Genomic DNA, 24,126 nt, shown 5'->3' with positions numbered 1-24,126 from the left:
AAGCAGATACTGCAGCACCATGCAGTTCCTAATGGCAATCGTTAAATTGGAAGAGGATTCATTTTCCACCAAGATAATGATCCAAAACACTAAAGTAGGAAAAGATGGTAAAGCAGTATTTGGAGAACTCGGCTGCAGCTGGTGTGTTCGAAGTGTTAGAATGGTTTGGTGGAAAATAACTCGATTTCCACAAGTTGGATCAGCATACCAAAGGAGAATCTTTAATTTTGTATATACGGAGGAAGAACATTGAATGATTCACTGAAACATTCAAATGGACTTCACTGAAACAAAAGCCCAGAGCAATTCTTCTTGTATACAATTTAACATTCCAAAGAATGGGAGGTGAGACATTTGGCAAGTCGACTGCAGGATTAGCTGATAAGCATTAGGAAAAATAACTTAGTGCTGCAATGCATGTCCACTTTAGGTAGGAGGGAGAGAATGACACAATCATGGCAAAAGTTGCAGTGTTATCAACCAGGTCAGCCTGTTTCATAGTAAGACATTCCTTTTATCAATATGTATGTCAAAAGACTCTTGGGTAAAGGGAAACCTCACTGACAGCCAATTCGACTATAGCACAAAAATTAAATATATAAAGTACCAGCAACAATTATAATTGAGAATACATGAAATCATATTTTTTTTCCACAATGGCCACCCCAGAATCTCGACCTGAGTCCCATCAAGTCCACATGGGATTACCTGGAAACAGAGAACAAGAGGAACTAAACTAAACGAACCTTACAGAACTGTGAAATAAGCACATATAGCTGTTGTCATGGGTATTTTGATGAATTTATCCTTAAGTTTGAAAATCATTGAAGTAATCCAAACTTTTGGTGTGTGTGTGTGTGTTATTGTGATATATATATATATATATATATATATATATATATATATATATATATATATATATATATATATATATATATATATATATATACATATATCACAATAACACACACACACACACACACATTTTAGTTGCCATTCTCAAATTTTTATTCTACTGTTTGTCTCTACTCGACCTTCTGGAAATAAAAGCGGAAGAAATGTTCTCGAGACCAACAGTGCAGAAACTGCATGTCATGATTATTGCTGTAATTAAATGCCAAACCAGTAAACCTTTTACTTAAATTTTTATCTTTTACAGGGATAGCTTCCATTTGTTTTGTGACCAAGTGGAGCTTATGATTCTTTGTTATTCTGTATTTTATTGGAGTGGTTAAACCCTCAGGCTAACTGCAAGGTCATGTTCTGTTCTTTTTTTTATGAGCCTTCACTCCAGAATACAAGTTGTGGGAACATAGCTAACAAGGAACAGTTGTCAGGGTTTTATTTTTTTCTGAGCCACTATTTCCCTCTTCATTTGTAGTAGTGATGCATCGACAGATTTGCATGTGAAACTCCACCTACCTTGTGTGATATTGAAGTTTATGATTACTGCTTAATCATTCCTTTTCGTTTCCATCTATTCCCCCACCGAAAACCCCAGTCGTGTTGTGCTGCCATGCAGTGTGGAAGAGGTACGTGTTTTGCCGCACCCAGTCTTGCTGACTATGGAATTTTTCCTTTATGCATTTCCTGCATTCTTTCACATGTTTGGAGTTACCAGACAAAGTGAGTTAGGATTGCTGATGGTACGAAATTCCAAGATGTGAAGAAAATGAGGGCTGTGGGTACATTTAATCATGTACCTTCCTCCAAGCAATGCAGAGACAATTAATTTTAGAGCTGTATTTTTATTTCAACAGTCATCAAAGAAAAATCTTGAAGTTTTGCGAGTAAAAAAATAAATGAAATGAAAGGGTTGCTGTTATTGTTTCTTCTTCCTATTCCTTTCCCAAATTCAAATGCAGTATCAAGTGGGTCAGCTCTTCTCAGTGGCTGAAGCCAGTAAGAACGAGACTGGTGGAGGAGATGGGATCGAGGTTCTTAAGAATGAATCGTATGAAGACGGCATTGGGGGGTCTGGCCAATACACCCAAAAAATGTACCATATTCAGAGGTCTGTGTGATGGTGTCCAGGTTGTGTTGGAATACAGTTATGCCTCATCATCGGTACACGAGTGTTTGTGCAGTACATTAATCTCCCGATTTACAAACACTCAATCTCACATACTAAAGATTTTGACACCAAAAATTTGATTTATGACCTGAAAACTCGACATTATGAACTTTTGTTCAGCTTTAGTCAACTCTGTTTGAAACGAGGAAATCAAAACATAACCTGATGAACCTTTGCTCAAAAATTTTGATCATGGAATTTAAAATAAACACTCATCTTGCTACAAAATGCCACAGCACCACTCATTTTGCATCTGGGACGATAGCATCAGAGCATCGCTTCCCTTGCTCTCTCCTATGCCGTCACATTTGTCCTGAAGTACAGTGTTAAAGTGTATTTTATTTACTCTATTTTTTCGTTCTTATGCATTATTAATCCATAACTATGGCTCCGAAAAGCAAGATAAATGCTCAAGGAAGTGATACTCGTGGAAAGAAAGGTATGAAAATGGTATTGGTAGGAAATGAGAAAGATTCCAAGGAAATCATGCTGGTGCCTGCGTTACGGATATTTCATGTGATTTTGGCCTTGCAAATACAACGGTGGTTATGATAAATCTATCCATAATTCCACCAATCTCTGTGTCTGTCTGTCTGTTTGTCTGCGACCGCCATTTCTCGACGACCGCCAGTCCGATCTCATTGAAACTTGCCATGAATATTGCCGGGGACCCGCGGATGTGCCTTTTCGAGGTTTGATATTGATTGGGTGAGCGGTTCCGAAGTTACGGCCATTTTACTGCTTTTTCAGTGTTGAAAAGGTGTATATATGGCAGCTGAAGGTGTCGTTTCACCTTCTCACCTTATCATGCCAATTTTTTCCCAAATTATTAATAACCGGACGACCACCGGTCCGATCGGATTGAAACTTGCCAGGAATATTGCCGGGGACCCGCGGATGTGCCTTTTCATGGTTTGATATTGATCGGACGAGCGGTTTCCACGTTACGGCCATGTATCTGTGAACCAATGACAGGACACGGTGATATGACGTCACAATTGATATTTGTTTATTTATTTATTTTTTGAAGGATTGACGTCACAATTCTTCTTCGTTTGGTATGACGTCACAATCTACACTGGGGACCTGGGTATGTGCCTTTCTCTGGGTATGTGCCATACCTGGGTATGTGCCAAACTCCCAAGGTTTGATTATTATTCAAATTATTAATTAATCCCAAGGTTTGAATTTTCCCGAGGGAAACAGCTATTTCCCAAGGGTTTGAAAGCTGTTTTTTCCCGAGGTTGGAATTAATCGTTGTGCTTGGTAGACATTTGCGAATACACTTACAGAGAGGAGGGGAGAGAGAGGGCGAGAGAGGGGGTGAGGGGGGCAAGAGAGGAGGGGGACAGAGGAGGGTGGGACAGAGGAGGGGGTGAGGGTGGGTGGCAAGAGAGGGGAGGGAGAGAGGAGGGGGGTGAAAGGGGGAGAGAGAGAAGGGTAAGAGGGGGGGCAAGAGAAAGGGGAGGGGGACAGAGGAGGGGGGAGAGAGGCGGGCGAGAGAGACGTGGCGTTACAATTGTATTTGTTATGGATAATTTCCAATTTCATTATATATATATATATATATATATATATCTTCTTCTTTCGGCTGCTCCCGTTCGGGGTCGCCACAGCGGATCATCCGTATGATCCGCATCGTGATTTGGCACATGTTTTACGCCGGATGCCCTTCCTGACGCAACCCTGGTCGCCTCTTACAACACAGGGAAATGGTACACCTATTTTAACCGGGGTATACACCGGCCCAGTACACTGGTACTCATTTCGCCGACCTCGGAAGGATGACAGGCTGAGTCAACCCCCTGGTGTATTAATTCAGTGGCCCAACGGGGCTTGAACTCAGGACCTTTTGGATCCCAAGCCGCTGCCCAAACCACTGCGCCAACACCAGGCACATATATATATATATATATATATATATATATATATATATATATATATATATATATATATATATATATATATATATATATATATATATATATATATATATATATATATATATACATACTGTATATATATATATATATATACATACATACATACATACATACATATACACATACATACATACATACATACATACATACATACATCACACTTGTTATTATCACTTATTTTTCTTTTTGTAAATTATTATTATTATCGTGTTTAATATTATTATTATTGTATTCTCCATTAATATTGGGATGATGGGAGTCATCACCCCCCCCCCCCCCGCGCCCCACATTAGACCATTTTAGCTTTGGGAAAATCACTCCCGATCCATGGACTACTTTTCAGGAACACATGGCGTTCATAAATCGAGAGATTGTTGTCGTTTCAAGACCTATTGATTCATTGAGACGACCATGTTCCTTTTCTTCCTCAATCTTTCATTATTCTCATCACAGCAAGGTTCCAGGGTTTGTTCGACTGGTTGCCCCTGAATCAGCACTTACCTTCCAAGAGGAAGCATGGAATGCTTATCCATACTGCAAGACTGGTAAGCAAGTTCACTACAAAGGATTTTGCCATTTTTATCATCATGCTCTTTGATCCACATCATCCTTTAAAGACATCATGGTGGTCTTGGTAGTCATGCAGGTTAAACATTCTCAAAATGCCAAAGGCGATTTGTCCCACCACACCCAAATTGCTGTCATGTAAAGGTTACAGTAAATCCGGTTATATACATATATACCCTTTATTTATTTATTTATTTTATATGAGTAATTCTGTTGATAGCAAATGGTATTTCAAGTCCTGACAAATACAGTATATATTTTGGCTTGTTGAACCTTTTAGGCTGCATGGCTCAACATGCTTGTGTTTTTGTTTGTTTATTTGTTTTTGATAAGCAACTAATATGTACACATACGATGGCTGACTCGGTTAATATCTAAAACAGCCATGAAGCAGAACTCCCAGACATTTCCAGCAGCACCGGATTGTTGTTGGAATGCAGTTGAGTTGAGTTTGGTCATAGATGTTGTGTTCTCCATTTATTTTTGTTATGGATATTTTAAAATTCAAGTTGTAACATAATTGCATAATGCAGTATTGCTCACAAGGATCCATAACTTTTTGTTAGTTGGGTTGGCATTGGGTTGGCATTTGGTAAATGGCATAGTAAAATGAATTACCCTGTGCATGTGAAGCGAAAAGCAGGTTTAAGCAATTGGTTCATGTCCGTCTGATCAGTTTCTGATTAGGCCTTAGTTTTTGACCAATCGGGGCTGGAATAATAACATTTCTTCACATAGCTAGAATTGATCTTTGATTTATTGAGACCAAAAAGCAGTGATGACAAGCCGAAAAGTGAGGGAAATTTTCCAAGATTGCTGACATCTTGACTCGTCATCTTGATCACTTAATATAGAATGTAGTTAGATGATTTTGGTGTCTCACCAAAGTTTTCTGGGCCAAGGAAATGCAACAAAAGTATTTGCAAAACTGTTAGATAAATATTGATGTCATTGTCAATATGGTGGGCCAATTGGAACTCGTTTCTCAAGGTAACTCTCAAACTGCACATTGTCTGCTTCACTGTCATATAGTGCAGCATGTGTCAGAGGATTTCCACATATCGGAGATTCTTCCTGTTGTCATCTGGGCACAGTCCTTCACAGTTCCATGCGCCATACAAGGCTTTGCGTTTTTAAGGCACGTGCATTTAGAACCACAGGAGTCTGGCGGGCAACCAAGAGCATTCATTGATTCTTTGAGTCGTTTCAATGTTGAGGATGATGTGGTGGTGTTTTGGCATTGCCATGATGATAGGATTGAATGATATGTTTGACAGTGAGTCAGGGGGACAGACATTGAGAGCAGTATGGAAAGGACCCCAAGAGGGGACCCGACTCTGTCCTCGGTTTTGTAGCAAGCCAGATCTTGCAATGTTGTAAACGGTTTCAGCAGTCAGTATTGTTTTTTTTTTTCCTATCAATGTTGTATTTTAATTCCTGTATCTCATTGGATGACATGGGTGGTTGAAATTGTGGTTCATGCCTAAATCGGGGTTTCTTTTATGGTCGAATCCTTGACAGATCACCACCTGCAAAAATATGGGAGCAGAATACAAATGAAATATTTATCATCTAAACTGTTTGTAAAACAGCTCTAAAGTATTGAAGAAAAGGATCTTGTTGGTGTCATACCATAATATGATTACCCTGTACAAAATACAGAGTCAAGGTTCGCCTGGGCATCTTTGGAATCCGTGGCCATTGCTTCTCTTGGTCGCTCTCACTCTGCCCAAGAATACTGGTCATGGCATGAGTGGTTCTCTCTCTCTCTCTCTCCCTCTCTCCCTCTCTCCCTCTCTCCCTCTCTCCCTCTCTCCCTCTCTCCCTCTCTCCCTCTCTCCCTCTCTCCCTCTCTCCCTCTCTCCCTCTCTCCCTCTCTCCCTCTCTCCCTCTCTCCCTCTCTCCCTCTCTCCCTCTCTCCCTCTCTCCCTCTCTCCCTCTCTCCCTCTCTCCCTCTCTCCCTCTCTCCCTCTCTCCCTCTCTCCCTCTCTCTCCATAAATGGTTCATTCGTTGTGGTCCCATTTGTCAGCTGCAGCAAATATGAGATGGTCACCTGCATCTCTGCAAATGATCTTTGGTGATTTATATATATATGTATATAGTCTGATGCTGAGTTGACGTGCACTGCTGCCGACGTAAGGATGCACCAAAGTTCATTATATGAAATGCAATAGCTCATTGTGTACATTGCGTCAAACTTTCTGCTTACAAATTGAGGATGGAGGTACACAGCTTGATCAAGGTGCTTCGGGGACTTGACTAAAGTTGCCTATGTGATTGTCACATGCAATATTGGCTTGCCAGAGGTTGGAATCTATCTTGAATACATCTGGTTGAGCCAGTGAACTGTTTTGTATAACAGAGGATCAATCCAATCCCCCAGTTTATATGGAGACATTTCTGTACAGACATGGTATTTGCCGTCTAGCTTCTGCATCTGTGATGGTCTTCTTTGCAAAATGTCCACTGCTTAGTGAACCATGGTGTTCTCCATGACATCATCGATGTTTTTTTAGATCCTCGTGGAGGATCTCTAAGTCTTACTCACGTTGTTGTTCTTGTGGACTTTATTGTTTCACAGCCTACAGTTTTCATCGAAACTTCCTGAAACTTGGCATATATATATATATATATATATATATATATATATATATATATATATATATATATATATATATATATATATATGTAAAAATACCCTGCACAGACACAGTAACCATCTCCGATTTTGAAAATTCCTCCGAGAAAAAAGTTGTGATGTCAAAATATCTCCGCTAATGGAAATCGCCAAAAAAATTATCTCCGAAACTAGGCAACCTTTTTTGAATTCTGTTTGCGGGAATCGAACAGGGCATTAGCAGAGATGAATTACCGCACATATGATGCATCACTATGACGTCATATCAATTTTTATGACGTCACTCCTATTTTTTGACATTTTTTTGTTTCACAACCCAGAGTTTTCATCGGATCTTGGTGAAACTTGCCCTGCATATGCAGAAAGCCCACGCGCAGGCAGTAACCATCTCCGATTTTGGAAATTCTTCCTAGAAAAAAAGTTGACGTCATAATATCGCCGCAAATGGAAATCGCCTCTACCATTATCTCCGAAACTAGGCAAGCTGTTTGGATTTTGTTTGCGGGAATCAACCCTGGCATTAGCGCAGATAATTTATCGCAAACCTGATGCATCACAATGATGTCATATTCGTTTTTATGAAGTCATCATTAAGAGGATGAGGATCTTAGCTCATTTGAGCTTGTTTTTTCCCTTCGGCATCTATCATCATTATCCACTACTTCGTTCATCAGCTGGATCAGTTCATGAGCTTTGCTCAAGGCCTTTCCAACAGAAATTGTACCCGAGCAAACAAGGTCCGTCATTCCTAGTTGGGGAATAAACGGTGACTCTGGCCATTCATTGGAAAGCCGTCTCTTGAATCTCTTCGTCTGATAGCTTTCAGGATTCTCCACCCCTCTCTTTGTTATCAATTTTTGAAACCATCATTTGAGCGTTGAGCAAGAAAAACTCATTGGCATCTAAAATGGACGGTTTGAACTCCTCAATCAGCTGCTTTACTGCCCCTTTCACCAAACTGTACACTTGTGATTCTTTGTTTTGTGTCAGTGTGAGGTGTTCACCTATATACTTTAAAAAGTATTTTTTAGACCGATGATGGTGAGCTTCAATCGCACCAAGGCCTCCCTTCGGAATATCGCTGAGCCTGGTCAACATCTCTTGGTCACTACAATTTTTAGCTGCTTCAACAACCTTCGTATGCATGTCACTGCCATTCACCTTACTACCGATGACAGATTGTACCATTGACTATGCGTTTGTCTTCTTGGCACTACACAGTGATCCGCACAAGAAACAGTTCCTTTTCTAGTAAAAAGTGGAGGTGGTCTTTTGAGATCTGGTGAAGCATGCACCAGCCCTGTCACCCCTTGTGCCTGGGATTTCATTAAGGCCCTGATGCTTTTGCCATGAAATTAGTTTAAGATGTGATGAACTGGTATATGTGGACTGGTTGGCTGGTGGTGAAGAGTACCACTTGACTGCTGAAAAGACAGTTGACGGCTGGGAAAGACCACTGGTGTCAGAGAAATAGCCCGGTGATCTTGTGACAGGTTGTCCGCCTATAGATCTACTAAATCAATTGCTTGAAGTCCTAAAAGGGATCATACCCCTGGGGGCAGATGATTGGACTAAATGGACTGACTTTACGGTAACGACCTCTGGAACCGAACAACAGACGGAGGAGTAATTTGGCAACATCCGATGCTACTGGTCCAATATGTGGAAAAACAGGCTTTAAAAATGTCGTTACATCAGAGAAAATCTAAGTGTGGAATGGGTGCATCACAGGCAGATGTAAGTTGAGCAAGTCGACATGCCCACCCCAAGAGGCAGGAGGCCAGGATAAACCCCACAGTGCTTCTAAATTGACGGGCAACAGCTTCCACCACCAAAGAATGATTAAAGAAGAAGCGCACCGCAGTTGCAGAGATCTCGATGTTGAGGGATATATTAATCTACCTCGGTCATCAGAAGATAAAATTTGGCAAACTGTTAAACAATTACATGATGAACTGCCATTAGAAATAGGAAGCAGCTCTGATGAGCAACTCGAAAACTTGGAAAATCATGTTTGCAAAAGTCTTGTGGACAGATTTGGTGTGAAACCAGTAACAACACGGAAGGCTAACAAAAAGCAGCAGTGTACAAGACAACAAAGGAAACTGAGATGCCTTAAAGCTGCCGAGCATCAATTCACACGAGGCCTAGCCGATTGTGAACATTGAGGATGGTCTATAAACTACTTTCCAGTAGAAATAGAGGATTCTACAATACATCTTTCAGCAAATGACTTGCCTCCTTAGGCATCCCAAAAAGAAATGGGAAGATTATTATGAACACAGCATCCAAAACTGCCCTGAGAGTGAGCTATGTCATCCGGCTATGCAGAAGCTCGAAGGCCTTCAGACAAATATAATTACTGCCCACACCAGAAATATGCTCTGAGAGAAGTGGGATGGTTGAGCACTCATAAAGCCAGTTTAACCCACCAAAGTCTGGTCTGAAGTCCAGAAACAGTCGAGTATAGTTTTGAGTGCAGTACTATATCATTTCAGATTGTTGTTTCCAGACAGAGACATTCTGAAACAAGGCGAAGATTCCCCCCCCCCCTCAGTCATCTTCATTATTCCAGGAGTGCTCATCCCAAAAGGGGTGACTGGAATGCTCTGAAGATGACTGCACTGGTGTTTCACCAATGAATTACCCCCCTGCAGTTTTGATGGTACTGGAAAAAAATTTAGCCATTCAGAATTTCCAATTGCTTCTCCAAAATTTCCTTCCCAACTTAATGCTGTCGTTCAGAGCAGGCAGTGAACACTGATTGGATTTTGTCAGATCCGGTGAAACTCTGGGAGACTTTGCTGTGAACAACTTGGAGCAAAACATTCAGTTGTCGATGTCAAATATTTTAAAATGCTGTCTTTTAGATGCCGATACATCAAACTCTACGGCCATCCCAACTTTGAATGTCTGAAAAACATTGAATTACTTTGCAGTCATGGTGTTGCAACAATAAATGTTGGCAAAATTTTGGCAACAATAAGTGTTGCAACCATCAATTGGGACATTAAGCTGGGGATTTGACTGCTTCGCAATAGCTGGTGGAAGTTAGATTCCACTGAAATTTTTGATGCAATAAATGAGTTATCACTGGGATTCTGGCCAAATTCAAAATGTTGTGCCCTGGACACTGCTAGCAAGGTAATGGAAACTCTCTTACTTGACATGAGGCCGTTTCGGTGGTACTGAGGCCCTGGATTTGTGGATGAGGGGGAAGCTTGGCCAAAGTCTTTCACAAATCGGATAGACAGGCCTGCTGTTTGGCTGATGCTGATTTTGGTCAAATTAGTAATTTGTTCAGGGTTTCGGTGATAACATTCCTACTCTTCACAAAGAACACCGCCGTAGGGTCTTTAATGTCCACCAACGATGATCAAGCTAGCAGATGGAACGAGTTTGTGAGTCAGTCATGCAAAATCCAAATAAATTGCATTGACAAAGATCGGTTAACTTCTATCCTGTGGATAGTGCACTTTGTGTTGCAAGAACACCTGCAAAGAGGCAGTCTTACGGTTTATAGTCTGGTCGGAATCGAACCCAGACGAGGCAGCTCTAAGCTAATGCCGCTACCTCTGCACTATCCATGTTGTATGTGATTATAATCATGTTTCTGGCCTTTTGGTCATACAATTGAGATCGGGAGGTGGTCTGTTTATGCATGATGTGATGTGGACAAAATTTGAGCCATTGGCTTGCATCAATTTGGGATTGATTATTGAGGTCATAAGGTTATCTTTTTTTTATTTTATTTTTCTTCAAGTTTATTTTTTTTCCTTTTTAAAAAAAATAGTAATAATAAGAAAAACATTTTTGTGCTGTTGATTTACATTTTTGGGTTGCATCTTGAATTAAGTACACATTTTGTTGCAATAACATTATTTCCTTATTGTTCAAACGTCGAAGATAATTTGGAACAAAGTGGGAAATTTCTCAGCTGTGATGAGCCGTCCTTTGGGGCCCACTTTTATGCTGGCAAATCAGATTATTGTCTTCAATGGTTCTGCTGATATTAGTCATTTTATACCATTACATAAGCTATTTTGAACCAATGTCTTACAGCTCACCATAAGCGTTCATTGCTTTTCTTTTTCTTCTCATCCCACATGTTTCATCGTTGTCATGGAGAACAGTGATTACGGTACGTGCAGCTGCTGCTCACACATGGGCACAAATAATAACCTTTAAACACATTTTGGTTTTCTCGATGTTTGTGTTAAATCTTATTGAGGAATCCTGCAGAATCTGCTTCTGTTGGGAATGAACAAGCCAGATTTTGAGATCGTGAAAGTGATTCAGATATAATCCAATACAACGGCTGATGAAACAACTCACAATGTTCACTTTTAAGGTAGTTCGCTTTGATGAATTGGAGTTGATCTGAGATCTGCAAACCGTTATTGCATTTTTGTAATCATGACTAAACAAGGGTTGCAATCAGACCCATGCCTGTGTTCGAAGTTTCATGTTTTTTTTTTCTTTCTTTCTTTTAAATCTTATGATAAAGCACTTTTTATAAGGACAATGTTTGGTGTTGCTTGTATGGATCTTAAGGACAAATGCTGAGAGGTGTGGTGTCGAGTACAATTGCTGTCATTACCTCTGCCACCAAAGGTGGACGGAGGTTGTTTTCACCCCTGTCTGTCTTTGTTTCTTGTGAAATTGAAGATTCATAAGTATATTGGTTGTTCTGGTCTGTTATTCTGTTGATCTGTCTGTCTGTCTGTCCGTTTGTAGGTCAATCGCTTACAGGTCACATTTTTACTCCCGTCTTCACGAAACTTCACCACCTGTTAGAGGTAGTGGCAAGCTGGAAACATTGTTTTTGAAGTCAATAGGTCAAATATCAAGGTCCCATAAATCATCAATTTTCAACCGATTCACTTGATAGTAAAATATACAGTGCCTATAGAAAGTCTACACCCCCTTTTAACATTTTCACCTTTTATTGCCTTATTCCTTGGAATTAAATTGCATTAAATCAGACTTTTTCAACCTTTATTTATACATCGTAACTCACAACTTCCAAGTGGAAAAACAAGTTCTACAAAGTTCAGAAAATTAATAAAAATAAAAAACTAGAATATCTTGGTTGGATAAGTGTTCACCCCCCTTATAATAGCAATTGTAAATTAGCTCAGGTCTAACCAATCACCTTCAAAATCACACACCAAGTTAATTGGCCTCCACCTGTGTTAAATTGCAGTGATTCTGATTATTTCAGAATAAAATCAGCTGTTCCTGTTGGTTTCCTCTTCTGGGTAATGCATTTCACAGCAAAGACTCAACCATGAGTACTAAGGAGCTTTCAAAATACCTCTGGGATAAAGTTGTGGAAAGGCACAGATCAGGGGATGGGTATAAAAATATTTCAAAGGTCTTGAATATCCCTTTGAGCACAGTCAAGACAATCATTAAGAAGTGTAAGGCGTGTGGAACCAAGACCCTGCCTAGATCAGGCCGACCCTTCAAACTGGATGACTTCAGAGGAGACTGATCAGAGAGGCCACCAAGAGGCCAATGGCAACTTTGAAAGAGTTACATGCCTTTATGGCAAAGACTGGTCACTGTGTGCATGTGACAATTTCCCAAGCACACCACAAGTCTGGCCTGTATGGTGGGGTGGCAAGAAGGAAGCCATTACTCAAAAAAACAAGCCCACTTTGAGTCCCGTTTGAGGTATGCAAAAAAAAAAACACTGGAGATTCTGAAGCCATGTGGTAAGTTTTGTGGTCTGATGGAACTTTTTGGCTGAAAAGCAAAATGTTATGTTTGGTGCAAATCCAACAAAGCACATCACCTAAAGAAAACCATCCCGACTGTGAAGCATGGTGAAGGCAGCATCATGTTACGGGGATGTTTCTCATCAGCAGGGATTAGGACACCCATTAGGATGGAAGGGAAAATGGATGGAGAAAAATCCTGGAGGAAAACCTGCTGCCATCTGAGAGAAAGCTGAAATTGGGACCGAAGTTCACTTTTCAGTATGACAACAACCAAAAGCTACACTGAAGTGGCTATGGAACAGATATAATGTCCTTGAGTGGCCCAGTCAGAGCCCCAACCTAAATCCAATCAAATCTGTGGCATGGCTTGAAGATTGCTGACCATCATTGCTCCCCATGCAACTTCACTGAACCCTGAACAGTTTTGTCCAGAAGAATGGGCAAATATTGCCGAATCAAAGTGTGCAAGGTTGGTAGAGACCTCTCCCAACAGACTCAGAGCTGTAATTGCTGTTGAAGGTGCTTCCACCAAGTATTTACTCAGGGGGGTGGACACTTATTGAACCAAGATAGTCTAGTTTTGTGTTTTTAATAAATTTTTTGGAATTTGTAGAATTTGTTTTTCACTTGGAAGTTGTGGGTTACAATGTGTTCATAAAGGTAGAAAAAGTCTGATTGAATGCAATTTATTTGGAAACGAGGCAAAAAATGTGAAAAATTCGAAAGGGGTGCAGATTTTTGCTCTTGTCACTCATATATATATATATATATATATATATATATATATATATATATATATATGTATATGTATATGTATATGTATATATATATATATATGTATATATATATGTATGTATATGTGTATATATATATATGTATATGTATATATATGTGTATATATATATATGTATATATATGTGTATATATATATATATGTATATATATGTGTATATATATATATATGTATATATATGTGTATATATATATGTATATATATATGTGTATATATATATATGTATATATATATGTGTATATATATATATGTATATATATATATGTGTATATATATATATATGTGTATATATATATGTGTATATATATATATATGTGTATATATATATATGTATATATATATATATATACACACACATACAGCTCTGGAAAAAAATTAAAGAGACCACTCCAAAAATTTTTTTAATCAGAATCTCTACATGTATGGCAGCCATTCCATTCCAGTGTCTGTTGTATTCCAACACAGGCACACCTCATTCTACTTAGTGAGGTACTGATTAGGTGATAACCTGAACCAAATCTTATTTAACATGGAAAAGTTTAAAAACCACTGCTGTGGTCATCACTATCCTCTTGCAATAGGACCAGCTGGATGGCATAAACAGTGCTAGTAGTACCTCAAAAGTAATTGGAATAAAGAAATAACTATTGACCATGCCAAAAGAGTTGAAAAGAAAAGTTTTGAGTGAGGAAAAGAAGGGTTCAATTCTGGCTTTACTGGCAGAGGGATACAGTGAGTGTCACGTTGCTTCCATCCTTAAAATTTCAAAGATGGCGGTTCATAAGAACAAGGTCAAGCAGCAGACATTGGGGACAACAAAGCGACAGACTGGCAGAGGGCGAAAACGACTTTCCACTGACCGGGATGACCGCCAACTCATTCGAATGTCACTCAACAACCGTAGGATGACATCAAGTGACGTAGAAAAAGAATGGCAAACGGCAGCTGGGGTGAAGTGCACGGCAAGGACTTTTTGAAACAGGCTCCTAGGGGCAGGGCTGAAGTCGTGCAAAGCAAGAAAAAAGCCCTTCATCAATGAGAAGCAAAGAAGAGCCAGGCTGAGGTTTGCAAAAGACCATAAGGATTGGACCGTAGAGGACTGGAGTCAGGTCATCTTCTCTGATGAGTCCAATTTTCAGCTTTGCCCAACACCTGGTCATCTAATGGTTAGACGGAGACCTGGAGAGGCCTACAAGCCACAGTGTCTCGCACCCACTGTGAAATTTGGTGGAGGATCGGTGATGATCTGGGGGTGCTTCAGCAAGGCTGGAATCGGGCAGATTTGTCTTTGTGAAGGACTCATGAATCAAGCCACGTACAAGGTTGTCCTGGAAAAACACTTGCTTCCTTCTACTCTGACAATGTTCCCCAACTCTGAGGATTGTTTTTCCAGCAGGACAATGCTCCATGCCACACAGCCAGGTCAATCAAGGTGTGGATGGAGGACCATCAGATCAAGACCCTGTCATGGCCAGCCCAATCTCCAGACCTGAACCCCATTGAAAACCTCTGGAATGTAATCAAGAGGAAGATGGATGGTCACAAGCCATCAAACAAAGCCGAGCTGCTTGAATTTTTGCGTTAGGAGTGGCATAAAGTCACCCAACAGCAACGTGAAAGACTGGTGGAGAGCATGCCAAGACGCATGAAAGCTGTGATTGAAAATCAGGGTTATTCCACAAAATATTGATTTCTGAACTCTTCCCAAGTTAAAACATTAGTATTGTGTTGTTTAAAAATGAATATGAACTTGTTTTGTTTGTATTATTTAACGTCTGAAAACACTGAATCTTTGTTGTTATTTTGACCAGTTGTCATTTTCTGCAAATAAATGCTCTGAATGACAATATTTTTATTCGGAATTTGGGAGAAATGTTATCAGTAGTTTATGGAATAAAACAAAAATGTTCATTTTACTCAAACACATACCTATAAATAGTAAAACCAGAAAAACTGATAATTTTGCAGTGGTCTCAATTTTTTCCATTGATATATATATATATATATATATATATATATATATATATATATATATATATATATATATATATATATATATATATATATATATATATATATATATATTGGATGTAAAACTGAAAATCACGGGTGGCCAGTGAACCTCGTTGAGGTGGTCTTGGTTGACCCATGTGAGTATGTACTGTTTAAATGTGAGTTGGACTGTGACTACATCTATTAATTACAAACTATTGGAACATGCCTTTTAGTCGTTTGGACCATTTTGAGCTTTATGACCTTTTTGACCATTTAAAACGTTTTATACCCTTTGGACCTTTTAAGACCCTTTATATCCTTGAAACCTTTACACCCATTAAGACCATTAAGATTGTTTATTACCCTAAGACTTGTTAAGATGCTTTTGAATATTTATAATCTCAGACCCTGTAGTCCCCATTCGAACCCTTGGTCCACAAAGACCCCCTAGACTCTGTTAGACCTTCTGTCTGAGGACCTTCTGCAATAAGGGTCATCTTATGACACCTGAGGGTCATCAGTCCTTTTTAAAGGGCTCCCCAATGGTAAACCACCTCAGTACTAAGATATGGGGGTGCAAAATATCATTAATGTAGACTTTTATTTTTTCCAGGTTGGTTCGTGGCAGAGAAAAGCTCCACGTGGCAAAGCCAAAACTGTGTTTATGACAATAATTTCACCCCACTATTATTGATCTGTTTCAAATGATATATGATCAAATGGGATATCATTGTGATTTTATTATTGCCAAACCTCAGGAGTTTTTTTTCCAGATATCAAATTGAAACTTACACAGCTTGTTTGTACGTGTACTATATTGTCTTCTTCTTCTTCCTTCGGCTGCTCCCGTTAGGGGTCGCCACAGCGGATCATCCGTATGATCCGCATAGTGATTTGGCACATGTTTTACGCCGGATGCCCTTCCTGACGCAACCCTGGTCGCCTCTTACGACACAGGGATATGGTACACCTATTTTAACCGGGGTATACACCGGCCCAGTATACTGGTACTCATTTCGCCGACTTCGGAAGGATGACAGGCTGAGTCAACCCCCTGGTGTATTAATTCAGTGGCCCAACGGGGCTTGAACTCAGGACCTTTTGGATCCCAAGCCGCTGCCCTAACCACTTTGCCAACACCAGGCATACGTGTATTATATTGTATGTTTATAAAATCAGGTCAAAATTTGTCGGAGGTTAAGGTCAATGCCATCCAAAACATGTAAATCACTTATTAGGTGGCAATTAGAAAATGTATCAACCAAATTTGTTATGCACAACATTCCATCATGTAAAACGCTTGATAAGTCAAATTTACCAAATTGCTGTTTCCATGGCAACTATTGTCTATTTGGTTTTTGCAAGTATTGTGCTATGCTTGACATCTTTCTTGTTTGTCTGTGAGCAGGATAGTTCAAAAAGTTGTGGACAGATTTGGATGAAATTTGGTGGACAGGTTGTGTGTGATAAGGCCAAATCGTTTAGATTTTGGTGAAGATACGGATCCGGCTACTAGAATTTTTAGTCATTCTTCACCATTGAGATATGGAGCTAAAAATTAAATATTGCACGATATCTCAAAAAGTTGTGGACAGATTCGGACAAAACTTGGTGAAGAGGTTGGGTGTGTGATGAGGAAGAATTTCCTCAAATTTGGTGAGGATCTGCATTTAAAATACAATACGATATATAAATCTGTATGTATATATATATATATATATATATATATATATATATATATATTGTAAAATTATATTTCAAAAAGTTGTGGACGAGATATGACAAAACAAGGTTGATGAGTTGGTTTGGTGACTAGAACAAACGATTAGATTTCAGTTCGGGTCTGGATGCCAATCCGGTCTATCAGAGGGATACTGGATACAAAACGTAAACTGTTCAGCCTGATGGAGGTATGCGCTCTACTGAGTGATGTTCTAGTTAAGGTATTTGATTGCTTTAGCATTTAAAAAATTTTTTTTATGAAGTCATTTTATGATGCACTTCATGAGAAGCTTGAAGTGTATCTTCAACAAAGTGTTTATTTTGCCCCCACAACCACCCACCCTACACAAAATGCAAAACGTGTGTCATTAATATTTGAGATTACTCCTGCTTAATAACATGATTACAATGGATCCTATCTTGAGAAACTTCAGTGAGTACCAAGCTCAAGGTGGTCTTTCATTTGAGGGACACATTCAAGTTGCTATATACGTCTACTTTGCAGCCTGGTGTTGGCGCAGTGGTTCGGGCAGCGGCTTGGGATGCAAAAGGTCCTGAGTTCAAGCCCCGTTGGGCCACTGAATTAATACACCAGGGGGTTGACTCAGAATGTCATCCTTCCGAGGTCGGCGAAATGAGTACCAGTGTACTGGGCCGGTGTATACCCCGGTTAAAATAGGTGTACCATATCCCTGTGTCGTAAGAGGCGACCAGGGTTGCGTCAGGAAGGGCATCCGGTGTAAAACATGTGCCAAATCACTATGCGGATCATACGGTTGATCCGCTGTGGCGACCCCTCACGGGAGCAGCCGAAAGAAGAAGAAGAAGAAGAAGATATACGTCTACTTTGCATGATAACTATGGTGGCAATTCTTGAAAAATAAAAATAAAAACAATACAGCACTGGAATATTAATTGATGTCAGGTGGCAAAAAAGTTTTATTTTCAAACAAATTCAATTGTTTTGTTTTTTTCCTCAATGTGCACCACCTCCATTTAAAAAACCATACATTGAAAATAAATTTATCGCATAAAGCACAATTTGACCAAATCTGTCTCTGGCACGTTATAGTACGATACGATGATAATTTGTAGTCTGCAGAATGCAGTACATTTATTAGCCCACATTACGTGTGTGTGTGTGTGTGTGTGTGTGTGTGTGTGTGTGTGTGTGTGTGTGTGTGTGTGTGTGTGTGTGTGTGTGTGTGTGTGTGTGTGTGTGTGTGTGTGTATGTGTATATATATATATATATATATATATATATATATATATATATATATATATATATATATATATCTTCTTCTTTTGGCTGCTCCCTTTAGGGGTCGCCACAGCGAATGATCCGCATAGTGAGTTGGCACATGTTTTACGCCGGATGCCATTCCTGGCGCAACCCTGGTCGCCTCTTACGACACAGGGATATGGTACACCTATTTTAACCGGGGTATACACCGGCCGAGTACACTGGTACTCATTTCGCCGACCTCAGAAGGATGACAAGCTGAGTCAACTCCCTGGTGTATTAATTCATTGGCCCAACGGGGCTTGAACTCAGGACCTTTTGGATCCCAAGCCGCTGCCCCAACCACTGCGCCAACACCAGGATATATATATATATATATATATATATATATATATATATATATGTATGTATGTATGTATGTATGTATGTATGTATGTATGTATGTATGTATGTATGTATGTATGTACAGTCATGCGCCGTTTTACGACGTTCTGGGCAACGACGGATCGCAAAGACGGATCGCATATACGACGCTCTGCCAGCTCTGAAAAAAAAAATGTAACTGAAAAATTCCTATCGCCAGTGATGTTGCCTCGTATAAAAAATAGCACATACAATTATGTACACTGTGCAGTACATAATACCTCATAATGATAATAAATGACAGTGTGGCCCCATTGTAATGCGATCGTTGAGGTCCATAAAATGTCATCGCGAAAAAATCATGATCGTGCTAAATCAGGATTCAAGGAAATCGGCTTTCAAACTGAACCAATGTTTGCACGTTTATCTTCTCGCAAGTAAATTACCTTTGAATTGAAGAATTCCGCGAATAAATCGTTGTTCTTAGTCGACAATAAAAGACATTTGTTTTCAGTGAAGATTTTTATGTTGTTTAAACAATTGCACTGTTCTGAAAATATATATCACAATTGACAGGTGCTCGTTTCTTCATTTGTAAATTATAACATCGATGCAATGATTACGTATTTATAAAATCCAAACACTAATTTTTCACCTTTCTATAATTATATAATCGATGTGATTATAATCGATGTGAGAGGAGATTGTAAGCTGCTGCTAACAACACCGATGGCCGTCATGAACTGCACAAAGGTAAAACAAACTTGTCTTCCGTCTCTCTTGGATGTGTGTTACAATTGCCGACAGTATTCAGTACAGTAACATGCTGTACAGGTTTGTATCCGAGGAGCAATGGGCTATACCATATAGCCTAGGTGTGTAGGTTTGTGTGAGTACAATGTTCAAAAAAAAAAGAAAAAAAAGAGATGTTCGCACAATGACGTCGCTTAACAACGCGTTTCTCAGAACGTAACCCCGTCGTTAAGTGGCACATGACTATATATATATACATATGTATATATGTATATATATATATATATATATATATATATATATATATATATATATATATATATATATATTGTTAAGGAATCAGCGACGGAGGGATTCTCAACCCACTCCGGCTGTCTCTGGGGTTTATAACGCTGGCTGGCTTGGCACAGGCCTCGGGCTACACGTCTTCAATCGCGATACCAACGTAATCCTGGACCTTACCAGTTGGCGAAATATAACCTGGTTACAAACTGGTTTTGTCAGATGCCGAGCATTTTCTGCCAGTCTGTAATCATTTTGGTTTTGTATGCCAATCAAACGGATCGTTCCTCGACGCGACACAAATTGATCCATAGCGGCAACTTCATACGAACCAACCAGATTTATTGGGGAACATCGAGGAACACAACACAAGCAAAATATTCACGACAATGTTTTTATTAACAATCTTTACTCCGTTCTTAACTAGGGAACTACGGATTACAGGTTTTGAGGGGGTCCCTACCGAGATATGCCTTAAACAACATGCAGACAAGACAGACAGCATGCAGACAAGACAGAGTACTTGATGATGTTTCATGGACGAGAGGAAAGTGTCAAAAGCACGAATGTCGCTCGTAACAAGCCGATGACCACGGATTCGAGCCCCCAGCTCGAACACGCCGCGTGGCAAAATGGCGCTCGCCCTTTTGTCGCAGACCTCACGCACGCACTCTCGTGCGTTCAGACCCCGCGAGGTCAACTGCACCAGAGCGAAAGATCCACGGTGGTATGCTCCAGCTGGCTTTTCACAAGGTCCAGCATACAAATCCAGGCCTGGCCTGTTCACCAGACAAGGCCAAATTGAGGTGTTTGGGCTCCGGCAGGCGGATCGACAAACGTATCGAGGACCTCATGAAAGTCGATCGCCCACTCGACGTGCAGGCAGCCTCTAGTGATTTACACAATCAAATAGATACTTACTGTATCATTCTTTTGTTCAGATCAGATTGCTCAATGTCATAGTTGTGAATTGTTAGTATTGTTTAACTCCCCATTGTCGTATCTGTATCGCAAATAAACACTATTTTAGATTAATTTTTGTACAGTGGTACCCGATGGGACCACGAACATGTGAAATGGTACCCCAGTAAAAAAAGGTTGGGAACCCCTGCTCTAGTCGTTTCTCCTGCCTCCTTCACAAAGCAGATCACAGACACAGCCGTCTCCTACACAGCAGATCACGACTCCCACCAGTCGTTTCTCAGTTCCACTTTTTTCTCGGCCGATGGCAGACTTGACCCTCAGGTTCAGTTTTCTCTCCCGGCCGATTCACCACTGCTTTTCCTTTTCTCGCTCGCCTCGAAGCCCCTGCTCATCCAGCAGGTCGTGACTCGACACTCGTCGTTTCTCTGTTGCCTTCCCTGCCTTTATTTCGGCTCGTTCCTCACGAAAAACAGACACAGCTGTCCCATGTACAGCCGATCGGCTCCACCACGGCGCTCACAGTTTCACCACAGTTTCTTTTTCGTTCACTCGCTTGCAAGCCACTGGCTCCTCCCCCTTTACGAAGCCGACAACCTCCTCCCCCCAGCTCCACCTCCCTCTCCGGGTCACTCCCCTCGTCCGGAGAGGGGAGGAAGAAGAAGCTCTCGGCACACCACCACTGTACGAACAATAAACATGCATCCGACACCCCCCGACACACATGTCACATCCATTTTACCGAACAGCCTAGCTAAACATGCATTTAATGGGGGATCTGAGCGAATCCTATATTTAGTAGCCTACTAAGGGCCATTTCCGTAACAATGTATATGTATATATATATATATATATATACATATATATATATATATATATATATATATACATACATATACATATATATATATATATATATATATATATACATATATATATATATATATACATATATATATATATATATATATATATATATATATATATATATATATATATATATATATATATATATATATATATATATATATATATATATATATATATATATATATATATATATATATATATATATATATATATATATATATACATACATATATATATATATATATATATATACATATATATATATATACATATATATATATATATATATATATATATATATACATATATATATATATATATATATATATATATATATATATATATATATATATATATATGTATATATATACACACGCACAATCGAAACAATGATCTATATTCATGCAATGTAAGGTCCGATTCATGTCCGCCAATTCTGCAACCTCCACAACCCAAATGGAGTCTTGTGTGTACTAAGACCTTTATTTCACAAAATCGGTGTCGATAGCTCAAGATTTAAACACATGAACCAGACCGTCCTTTAAAGTTTATATTGCATATTTATTCATATATCCATGAATTTTTGCAATTTTTCTCAGTCTTGAAAAGGCATGGAAAATGAAAAAAATGGAAATGGTCATGACTTTTTCATGGTTTAAATTTTGGAGGCAATGATTTTGCATGATTGTGGAAAATGGATGGAATTCACAGATTTTGTGACTTGAAACCGAAAACTAATTCGGACATGGTACTAATAACAAAATACACTGCCCAGAGGCATCGCCGAGGAAGAGTGGCGGACAAACTCAGTTGGGTGAGGTATACTTAGCCATGCCCCATTTGAAAAGAGCCTGGGGGCTCAGATATGACACAAAGCAGAATTTAGCCTTTTTTGAAAGTGGAAAATGTGCTTTTTTGAAATGGGAAATGGTTGGCTCTAAAATATCATTTCAAAAAAAAATCTTGAAATATATTTTTTATTTTTTGTTGTTTAACGACTTCAAATGTATCAAACTGACCTTTAGAAAATGTATCAACCAATGTATCAGTTCTCTGCCTGTGGTGTCCAAGGTTCATGGAAGAGTCCTGCAGTGCAAGAAAAAATTAAATTATCGTTTTTATCTCGATCCTCTTGGAGAATAAGAGGACATAATCCTAGGTGAGAATGTTGTATATTTTCCTGCAAGAATTTTGTCACCTTGTCTTTCTTTTAATCGATGAAAGCAAGGTAGTCATGTCTGGAGAATTAGCCAACGTGCACATGAGGTCGTGGGTGCAGCCATTGAACATTAAATGTTGATGGAGTCATCAGGAGAAACCTGGATCGGATTTGGGTTTCAGCTGCAACTCCTCAACCCTCAAACCAATGCCGGCACAGCCAAGTGAGCCTTAAAGAAAAATTTCTGCAAAAATTCACTTCTCCTCGATTGATAGATAAAGAAAGACAAATATAGAGTGAAGGAGATAAAATAAAAGGAAAAGCAAGAGTTGGAATGAATATAGAGAAATATGGAAAAGTAAAAAGTGTGAATGGAACAAAACAAGGATGTCGGGAAGAACCCAGATCAATAGATTTCAGCAATTACTCCCCAGGTTCAAATGCAACAACAGGTATAAGCTACCAGAGGTCTGTCAACGAAGAAGCACACTACACACAGCATCAGGATATGATACAAACAGAAGACCAAATACATTACTGTATTGAAGTCATCAGAAGGAAAATGTTAGCTGTTACTAATTTTAAGGGCACTTTCCCAATTGCAACATCACTGGATGAGGGGGGGGGGAAAAATTCTTCAGTATTTTGTTGGTAAAGCGAAGGAATCTAATTCATTACAATTGATTCCGTGTGCATATTATTCTTTTGCTTTGATATTCTGTGGGCTGTCGTTCTAGATCACTCGTATTGAGGTTATGTTCATTTATACTCCTCGTGGCTGAAACAGAAAGTAACATTCTACCCATCCTATACATCCACAACAAACTTTTTTTTTTTCTTTCTGAAATGCCTTTCAGGAAATTGGCTGAAAATTTATCTCTCTCCCTGTAAAACCTAGGGACACCTTATTAAGTCCATCTGTGGAGTATGCTCTCCCCTGTCCATCCGATCCCTCACTTCAAATGGCACCACAACCGACTACGCTCGTGAGAAAGCTAGATGCATCAATTCTGTTTGCTTCCATGTCTTGCGTCCACAATAACCTTGTTCTCTGTACCCACCTTCCCCAGTCATA

At 39.5% G+C, this 24,126-nt stretch overlaps 1 protein-coding gene and 1 long non-coding RNA gene across 3 annotated transcripts in view; one reads left to right on the top strand and one right to left on the bottom strand.

The window, feature by feature from the left end:
- The window catches only part of LOC147028257 (phosphatidylinositol transfer protein beta isoform-like), a 54,844-nt gene that overhangs the window by 7,256 nt on the left and 23,462 nt on the right, over positions 1–24,126 (top strand). The window contains exons 2-5 of one of the 2 annotated variants that reach the window (XM_085878508.1): positions 1,502–1,532; positions 1,866–2,014; positions 4,471–4,562; positions 11,357–11,364. In XM_085878508.1, coding sequence (XP_085734634.1) covers positions 1,502–1,532; positions 1,866–2,014; positions 4,471–4,562; positions 11,357–11,364 — 280 coding nt within the window. Of the gene's footprint in view, positions 1–1,501; positions 1,533–1,865; positions 2,015–4,470; positions 4,563–11,356; positions 11,365–24,126 lie in introns of those variants that run through there. The other variant, XM_085878509.1, reaches the window with a different exon arrangement.
- LOC147028258 (uncharacterized) lies at positions 200–23,372 on the bottom strand. The gene is made up of 2 exons (XR_015057497.1): positions 22,912–23,372; positions 200–708 (listed from the first exon to the last, which is right to left on the bottom strand). It is a non-coding gene; the product is annotated as an uncharacterized LOC147028258 (long non-coding RNA).

Source organism: Eptatretus burgeri, chromosome 4 (assembly GCF_056783735.1).
Source record: "Eptatretus burgeri isolate ZD-2024b chromosome 4, Ebu_testis_v1, whole genome shotgun sequence".
Lineage (NCBI taxonomy): Eukaryota > Metazoa > Chordata > Myxini > Myxiniformes > Myxinidae > Eptatretus > Eptatretus burgeri.
Note: the sequence above shows the minus strand (reverse complement) of the source record. Positions and strands in the feature narration are given on the sequence as shown.